Genomic DNA, 9,862 nt, shown 5'->3' with positions numbered 1-9,862 from the left:
TTTGGATTTTTCCCAACTTTTTACATAGGAATCGACCATTTATTAATAATTTTTACCCATTTGCAACTCCTCCATTATAAATGTTAGGTGTTAGATGAGACACTTGACACACTCCGATTTTATCATGTTAAAGTTTCGTGTTAAATATTAAATCTGCAAAGTTTAAAAACGTGCGTTTGGAGTTCTGCTACAGAATTTGATGGATTTATTTATGTAATATGTAGGTACTTAAATCATTTCTTTCGTTAATTAATGACCAGGTATCAAGCAGAAAATTAGGAACCTAAAAATCGTGTTAACCCGATAATTCAACATTTTGGCTGCAACTTTTTTTTTCTTTTCTTCAACACTACGAACAGTAGGTCGTTGGCTCATTTCCTTAATGTACCATGAATTCCATTAAAAGCTGCATTAGACGAATTTGAAAATGAGAACATTGGGTACCTACATAAAATTTGATGAGTTCGCAAATATCCTTAATGTTTCTGTTCAAAGCATTGTGATTAGACAACGGGGCTTTGGCTACTTGTTCATGATAGGGTTTCGTTTTGTATTTAATGTTTATTATTACCGATATAACCGAGAAAATAGGTACTTGTTATTTTAATAAGATCAGAAAAATATTAATTAGAAAATATAACCTACAAGTCCTACAAACCCAAGAGTATTTGATAAGAAAATAAATTAATTATAAAAATTAGAAAATAAATGAATATAATAGGACCAGAGTGTTTGCCAAGATTATTAAAGGTGAGATTTTTATAAATTTTCATAGGTAAAGATCCTAAATTAGCAGTAACTAGAATTGCACATAGCAAAATCCTCGCCCTACGTACCAAATTATTATAAAACTGCAACGTTAAAAGTCTCCTGAACCTGATCTAACACCAAAACGGCACTAAATGCATAAAATAACTTACGAGCAAACTAGTAAAAACTACTAATGATCAAAATGCAGCGCCATAAAATGTACCTACATACCTGGACAGGCTGAAATCTCTGAGTATGTTGGAAATTTAGAGAATTAAGAATGAAAATAGTTCTAATAATGATCGTCATAAAATATACAGAGCAATCTACCAATCTATTAGTCTAAGAGTTATGATACAAATCTATTAAACTATTAAAACTATTTTAATTGCTCAATCAGTCGTTAATTAACCCATTTGAAATCTTGGAGACCTATGACTAACAGCTTGAAGATCTACTCTATCAAGTAGTGATGAACAAATTAATATTAAAGATATCCCAACAGCTAAAAAATAAATGGCAAGTAACAATACTCTCCTCTCACCTATTTTATATGAACTAGAGGAGGAGAACTATCGATGGCGCCGACTAGCGATAGTTCTCCTCCTCAAATATGAACTTTCGCATTACCAATAACTTGTGGAGAATTTCTTTTTGTTGTTATGGATGTCTTTGGCTGAGCGTTTTCCATGTCTGAATTCTTTCTGGTGATACTGTTTGTTGATTGTCCTATCATAGGTACATAGTAGTAGTAGGTAGTTGATATCTATCAATTACAGCCTTTTCTGTAATCACGTCAATATCTAAAGACTCTAAAAGAGCTTGAAAAGGTTATGCTCCCCTCAATGAAACTGCAAGGGATATAAAAGATAGACAAAAGCATTGAACATCTCTGTAAAGTTTCACTCCTAGTACTTCTACCCATACCAGTAACGTGCCTAGAAGATCTCCTCAATCAGAACATAAATCTTCTAATCACCGACAATCATCTCGAACAAGACTCCAAAGCAGATCATGAGATCATTCTCCAACACCACAACCATTCCCGATATAAAAAAAATCGCGTAAAAATAATCGTGTGAAATAAAAACTCGACGATTAACATCTTACCAAAACGGTTTGATATCAGCCTATGAAACAAGCAACCTAGCAAAAACACCAAGCACAAGCCTTTATAGCAAAAACTTCCCGAGTAATTTATGAGACGTCGAAATTGGCATTATAAAAAGTCAACATGAACGCGAACACCAACCGATACCAAGCAGGGTGTTCCATGGATCACGAGGCAAGATAGACCTGATACTGATACTGAAATACTGATAGATCTGAGAGAAGTTGTTGATAGTTTGAGAAATGTCAGAGTTTTAATTATTCGCAGAAAGATATTGAATTGAAGAGATAGGCAGGATAGGCAACGGTGAAAGATTCAATGGAAAAGATTAGGAGAGTGAAAATGTCAACAGAAAACGAAAATGGAGCGGTAGACACATTGAGAAAAAGGCATAATAGAAAGATAATTAAATGATAATTGAAATTTAATTTAAAAAAAGAGCCTAGAAAAACAAACAAAACAAAAACCTATAGGTAAAAGATTAAAATAAAATTAACTCAGATTCAATCATTAGGATCAGAAAGACTATTTGGTACATAGGCATAATTGATTAAATATTTTGAAAAAATTAACACTAAAAAATACCTAATAATAATAATATAAATTGATGCAAATAAGCAGGAGTAGGTGCCTACCTATTTAAAGAAGCACCAATTAACGCAACGGGTAGGTATGCTCGAAGAATTGAACTTCTTAAAGATCAATTCAGTAACCTTGCAATACTTGCATTAATTAATTCACTCCTGCTGCCAAACTCATGATAGCTATTAATTAGATCCTTTGTGTTGGCGTCATAGGATTAATAGGATTAACTAATCCTTAATCCTTGTATCCTTGTCGGTAGTATACATAAAATATTATACTGATTATTGTCGGCAGTATAAATGAAGCATTTCTAATTTTAAATCAAGAGCTGATAAGGTTTGTAAAAAAAACGAAAAGGATATGACTGATATAAGGAAACCATCCACCAAGAAAATGAATTATACCCTAATAACAAATTCCCCTATTAACAAGGAGCTGGGAAGAACAATGTATCTTCTCAAGCTGATTTCATAAGTCCTCTGGAAAGCTTGGACAACTGTAACACAAGCGCAGATTAAACAACAGCCAAGGTATAGGTAGATTCCATCAATAAAGCAGAGAGCTAAAAGTATAAATGGATTAAAATAGAAAAGCTGCAATTTAGATGCCATTAAAGAAATAAATATAGGAACATACCAAATTTTCTAACACCTATGACGTGAGAGGTCAAAGGCCAAAGGTGTCACTCGGTCAGAACTCTCCTAAAAACCCCAAACCAAAAATGATAATATTATGAAAACATCGATATAAATAAAACTCTTCTTTTGCCTGTCTAACTTATAATTACCCACATTTACACCTTGGGAAAGAAAGCCAAGGTGTCATACATAGATAACCCATTAGGCGGGGATATTTATTGGATTACACCTTCAGGCCAGAGGGGGTATCACCGAAAAGAGCGAATTCCGCGATATTGGAAGACCGATAACACCAACCAGATGTGTTATTAAACAAATTAACGGAATAGTAGGTAGGTATACCGGTATACCAGCGAGTGTGTTTACCGTACGGTGAAGGAACCACAGGAACCCATGAAGAAGAAGAAGAAGCAAAAGAAGGGAAAGCATGAGAAGGAGGAGGAGGAGAAGAAGAACAAGAACAAGAATGATTTATAACTTTATTAAACAACATGGCCAAATCCTGTATCATCAACACCGAGGATAATAATATGTTATTAAAACACGAAGAAAAATTAACTACAAGAAATGGAGAGAAAAAAATCATCCAACCGATTCTAAATTAGAACCGAACTGCCGAAATATGTTGGCCGGGTGCAACAAACAAACCGAAACCAAGATGTTGTTGTACAAGTCATAAATTTGCTGATAAATATAATTCTCGATGAACACATTCGCAATTATCTCCAAAAGCTACTGGCGACCAAACGGTTAGCAAACTTGATGCAAAAGTGTAATAATGAATATGGTGAAATTCAAGCAAACTTGATCAAAAATATAATCGAATAAAGCTGAAATTATAATGAAAAATGTACCCAGTAGTGATTATATGAATAATTTACGTTGCTAATGGATGATAGGTAATGACAGAGTTGAAATTAGCAGAGAAATTATCAGGTAGAGACCCACCAAAGTAAACCTTCTAAAAAATAGAACAGACCAAACATTGAAAACTGGTAGAAAAATCTGTAAGAAATGGGGAGTTTCAGCAGGAAAAAATCAACATACCCAATACATGTAGGCATTCTAATATTCTAAAGATAATGTTGTCAATATGTCAATGCCCAGAACACAACCACAATGTGGGATGTAGGATGTGGGATGGAATTGGAAGAAAAGAGGGCAGAACTAAAATTTGATTCAATATAATTCGTGCTATATCATTTCATATCGCACAGGCTGCACTATTCCCCTAAAAAAAGCAAAAAATCGCATATAGTGTGAGTACATATTAATTAAAACGTGCAAATCCAAGTAATATCTTCATCAAGCTCCCTGAATCATGTGTTATGACGAGTTGTGAACAAATCCAATAAAAAATCCAGTAATTCCAAGTAAAATCGTGCATCTGCTAAACCATCACGTTGAATCATTCCCTAAGAAAGGTAAAAAATCCCATATATTCACCAACATATTCAGACATATGAAGCAAAAAAGTGCAGATCCAACCAGCAAGCTTCCTGAAAATATAGGAGGAATTACACACCCTCCTTCCCAAGAATTTTATGAAACATTTTACCTGCAAAGTGTTAATAAATAAAAAAAGTAATTCCAATTAAAAATCCAGTCATTCCAACTAAAATCGTGCTCTTCCTAAATGTTTTTACCTATCTGGTGAGAAATTTTCTCAACATATCACTCGTACGAATGTGTTAAATTCTAAAACCTTGTAGGTACGTATCATGTGATTTATTGATCTTCCGTACATATCAGACTTAGGAACTGACCAATTTGATTCAAGCAACAAGAAGTGATCATGGTACTTCTTATAATTAAATTTAACAACTTCTAACCAACACCTAATTAATATCTATCAAAATACCTACCTGTCTCTTCTTCTTCTTCTCCCTTCTTTTTCTTCTTCTTCTTCGTCTTCCTCTTCTTCTTCTTCTTCATCTTCTTCTGTCTTTCATAGAATCAATTTGTACTCATTTTTCGATTGCAAATATTTCAACGGGTTACTTTCTGGTGTTCTCGTGTTGACCCAGCACCTAAATGGTAGTGTCTTCCTTCTCTCTTCGATTTCGGGACGATAAGACCATAGCAGTTACAGTTCCCTCTGTCAAACCTCTTAAAAAAAAAAAAAATAGCGGAATGCCCTTTAGGGGTGATCTATTTTTTTCAAGAGGTTTTGATAGAGGGAACTGTACCTGCTAGGGTCTCATCGTGTTATATGAAACTCATATAATACCTGCGGTCTCTCCGTACAATAAAAAATAAATTGAATTGAATCGTCCCGAAAGCGAAGAGAGAAGGAAAACAGGATAGGAGAAAGCCAGCCGTTCCGAGAAGGAACCTGAAAAACCAAACCTATGAATATGATAGACACAAATGAAAAGCTGGTAATACAATAAATAAATAAATTGAATTGAATCGTCCCGAAAGCGAAGAGAGAAGGAAAACAGGATAGGAGAAAGCCAGCCGTTCCGAGAACGAACCTGAAAAACCAAACCTATGAAAATGATAGACACAAATGAAAAGCTGGTAGTGTAGCGGGGCCTTAAGGTCGCATGTGATCCGGTGCGGGACATCTTCAAAACCATTTAATGGTCTTCTTCCCCTTTAGTGCAAACAAAACAAGACGTTGGTAATTGTCCACAGGTCTTTCTTCTCTCTTCGATTTCGGGACGATAAGACCATAGCAGTTACAGTTCCCTCTGTCAAACCTCTTAAAAAAAAATTAATTAGGGTGTGATGAGAAGTATTCAATACAGTGTTGAGAACATTCGCTAATCAATTTGGAATTCTGCAGTCTCGACTAATCCTCAAAAGTATTCAGAGGAAATTTAAATAGAAATTCTGTTTTCTGTTAATCAAAGATTTTAGTAGAACTTCTGTTAATCGAACATTTCAATAGAGCATCTCCTTCATCAATAAAAGATTCAAACAGTTTCATTGATCCAATTCCCTGATGCAAACACTTCTGATAATATTTGCTGAAATAACGGACTGGAATGGTTCTCTTTAGTGTCCAATGGTACTTGATGTATTCCTATAGGTTCTTTACTGTCCAAACTTTGTTCAAGTGTTTAAACGCAATGTCGATGAGCAAAACCCTTCGAGGGCTTTGAGTGGTTTGATAGACCAGTGGCGGATTCAGGAACTCCTTTTCTTACCAGAAATTCTTACCAGGTAATAAACCAAACTTACACAATGAAAAGTCAACGTCCAAGTAGTGCAATTTTGGCAAGGTATTGCATTCACAACAGAGGGAACCACGATTTGAATACCCAGCAGTGACAAAAGATAAAATTGATTCAGAGGCGAAATGCCTTGGACTAACAGATTGCAGCGAACAAGAGCATCGAGGCTTTTTGCTTTCAGCTCTATGCGGTTTGAATTCGTCCTCGTCGCTTCCCTCTACGTACAAATACTTAATTTAGACTGCCAACGTAGGACTGAAAAGTCCATTTTTATCAGCTGGTTGTTGCTACCTAGGATGCTTGCTCTTTACGCTAAGGTGTTCCCACCAACATAAACATTTGTAAATGATTGAAACGAAGCCCATGCCTCCGCCACTCAACAGAACTCATAGTAACCGTATTCAATAGATATCCTCAGAGTAGTCGTGGCAGAGATGTCGTGTTAGGCGAACGCTGAATAGAAACTTTTCACGCCCCCAAAAAAAAAAAAAAAAAAAAAAAAAAAAAATGTACCTAGGTACACCCACCAGTTTTACCCATGGAACTCACGAAGCAGTAGGCTATTTCCATTCAATACAAACTTGCAAACCCGTCTACTCATCCTAAATCTTCCAGTCATATAGCAATGATTTCCAAGTAAACAGCTGTAAATCTACTCAATAACCGAAAACATCAATCATGCAATCAAGTCATGGTTCAACACCTCCCCCAATAATTACAAAAACGTGTGAAGACCATTCAAGATGTGGAAATAAAGCTGAACATATCTTGCAGAATCTGGTCAATAACTTGGACCTAGCCACTTGTGAACCCTCTGACATACTAACTTGGAACCTCACGTCAGCTAAGTGTTAACAGTCAGCAAAGTGTTAACAGTTAGTGAACTTAGTCCTACACCAATTAAAATCGTGCACGCATAGTGTTATCAGACACATCCCCAATACATATATTATATTCCCAATAATAGAATCTGTTCACCTGATGAAGTCGTAATAATGTTCTCAATGACTTCATCTCGAAGTTCCACATTCGCAATTCCCTCCCATATACTAGTATGTACGCAATACGTTTAAGTTTCTCATTTCTGGGTAAACGTTTCGCTGAATCTGCTTCGGAATAGACTGAGATGGTTTGGGTATGAGCTTTGGGGACCATAGGATACAGTCTTGGCAGATACAGTCCCCGGGATCAAAACTCCTCAAAAAAGTCTTGATTCTTTGGTAGGGACCTAGTATTTGGCCACACTTAGCAGTTACAGTTCCCTCTATCAAAACTTTTCTCTTGATTCTTTAACACCTAGTATTTGGCCACTAGGTACATCAGTTCAGAATCTACCTTCAATCGCACGTTTAAACCTACTTTCCTTACCAATGCCATTGTCTGATCTTTGGGTTTTAAGTTCTAAATCCAAGAGTAAGTCAAGTTCTAAATCCAAGAGTAAGTCAAGTTCTAAATCCTAGAGTAAGTCAAGTTCTAAATCCCAGAGTAAGTCAAGTTCTAAATCCAAGAGTAAGTCAAGTTCTAAATCCAAGAGTGAGTCAAGTTCTAAATCCAAGAGTAAGTCAAGTTCTAAATCCAAGAGTAAGTCAAGTTTTAAATCCAAGAGTAAGTCAAGTTCTAAATCCAAGAGTAAGTCAACTTCTAAATCCAAGAGTAAGTCAAGTTCTAAATCCAAGAGTAAGTCAAGTTCTAAATCCAAGAGTAAGTCAAGTTCTAAATACAAGAGTAAGTCAAGTTCTAAATCCAAGAGTAAGTCAAGTTCTAAATCCAAGAGTAAGTCAAGTTCTAAATCCAAGAGTATGTCAAGTTCTAAATCCAAGAGTTCTAACTCAATAGTCTCAAGTGTTCACGTCGCGTTAGACGATTATGCGTCTCTCTCTCTCTCTCTCTCTCTCTCTCTCTCTCTCTCTCTCTCTCTCGCTCTGCCCTAATTGTTGCCTGAGAATTCCAAATACCAACAATATAAACCCGAAGATCTCGATGTACAGGGTGCGCCAGAAAAACACTGACAACGGCTCAGGGTAAGTAGATCTCATCATTTCCAGCACTATGAAATTTCTCTGAGTCATTTTCCTGACTTCGGCTTCGTTTCCGAGAAATGTCCAAAAAAAACACAAAAGAACTGCAGTCCTTGACTCGGTTTTTAGGTCAAACTTTTCTTCATTTTAATCGACAAACTGTTTTTATTAAAACCAAGATCTGGAAGCATAAAATTCAAAAGGGCTTGCTCGAGCATCAAGAGCCCGTTACCTCTGGGACACCCTGTATGTAACTTATTGAAATATAGATAGATATATAGGATTTATTGAAAAATCAACTCTACCGTAAAGTTTGTTCAGACACGATTTTAACCCAAAGTCCGATCATGCGTGTCTTAGGTTCTTATTGTCTGAGGGGTTCGAACTGAGTACTCTCCGTACCAGTGACTCCGTTAGGTTCTAGAACTCGTGATGCGTTCTAGAGCATGGTATACCGGCCGGAGTTTGGAGGATTTTCTCGGCATTGAGTTTCCTTTGAGGACGATAAAGATGATAATTTTTTTGATAATGATAGGTACTCTGTTGTCACCATTTCTGGCATGGGGTTCCTTGTAAACCAAGGGATGTAACACGTTTTGAGGTCCCTAGAGCCTAAATCCAAAGTTTCAGCCATTGGTCCGTGTGTCTGTCTGTCTGTCTGTAAACAAAATATCTCAGGAACGGTATGAGCTAGAGACTTGAAATTTGGTATGTAGTTCACAAATGTGACAAGGATGCAACTCAAAACGTTTGGCTGAGATAGAAGCTGCGGTTGGCGGCATTTTGACGGCTTCTTGGCGGTTATCGACCGTTTTTTGGCGGTTTTCAGCTATACCGACTAAACGGTTGGAGATATTGTAAAAGTTAGGGTATAAAAACAAGAACACTCAAATTAAGCATCATTCAATAGGATAAGAAAAGTCGTGTGATGTTCACAGCAGATTTTTCGACTTTTTCTTCTTCTTCTTCTTTTTCTTCTTCTTCTTCTTCTTCTTCTTCTTCTCCTTCTCCTTGTTAACTGATGTGATGTGAATATGCAATCAAAATCAATGCAATTGATATTTTGTAAGCCGATGCTTTTTATTTTACTGGTAGTTAGGGACGTACAAAACGTATCTCTCTGAAATCTCCAAATCCAATCACAATGAATTAGTTCTGTTTGATATTTAGATTTAAAACATTTTTTTCCCCATGTTTTTCGTAGTTTTGTAGGTATTATACAGCTAAATTGATGAAAAATAATAATAAAAAAAAAAAAGAAAAAAAATCACTACCTACCCGTCGCGTTAGTTTTGTGTTAATGAAGCGCGACACAAATATGCAGTATGCTGCACGCTTGACATTTTTACATGCTTTCATTTAACTTGAAAAGTTGATGAGGTCTTATCGTCCCGAAATCGAAAGAGAGAAAGGGGACAGGATAGGGGGTAGGCATGCAGCCGTTCCGAGAACAATAGGATAATCGTCTGTTTATGGAGCACGGTTAGCCCAGTGGTAACGCACTTGCTTGCCATGCAGAAGGTCCCGGGCTCAATGCCTACCATCGACAAAAAAAAAAATGTAGCGTTTTTCGATTGC

The 9,862-nt window shown here is 36.2% G+C and overlaps 1 protein-coding gene across 1 annotated transcript; it reads left to right on the top strand.

Moving 5' to 3' along the window:
- The first annotated feature begins 1,984 nt into the window (after positions 1–1,984).
- Positions 1,985–8,727, top strand: LOC113468248 (serine/arginine-rich splicing factor 6-like). Its single transcript, XM_026825004.1, has 3 exons — positions 1,985–2,035; positions 7,733–8,121; positions 8,709–8,727. Exons 1-3 carry the CDS (start codon positions 1,985–1,987, stop codon positions 8,725–8,727), a joined length of 459 nt encoding a protein of 152 aa, XP_026680805.1.
- Positions 8,728–9,862: the final 1,135 nt, after the last annotated feature.

Source organism: Diaphorina citri, unplaced genomic scaffold (genome assembly GCF_000475195.1).
Source record: "Diaphorina citri unplaced genomic scaffold, Diaci psyllid genome assembly version 1.1 scaffold681, whole genome shotgun sequence".
NCBI lineage: Eukaryota > Metazoa > Arthropoda > Insecta > Hemiptera > Psyllidae > Diaphorina > Diaphorina citri.
Note: the sequence above shows the minus strand (reverse complement) of the source record. Positions and strands in the feature narration are given on the sequence as shown.

Excerpts from the sequence above, each read along its gene's own strand:
- LOC113468248 (XM_026825004.1), top strand. The coding sequence starts at position 1,985 with ATGAACGCGAACACCAACCGATACCAAGCAGGGTGTTCCATGGATCAC. Across the intron at positions 2,036-7,732 it reads GGTGTTCCATGGATCACGAG|TCAAGTTCTAAATCCCAGAG; the intron begins GCAAGATAGACC and ends TCCTAGAGTAAG.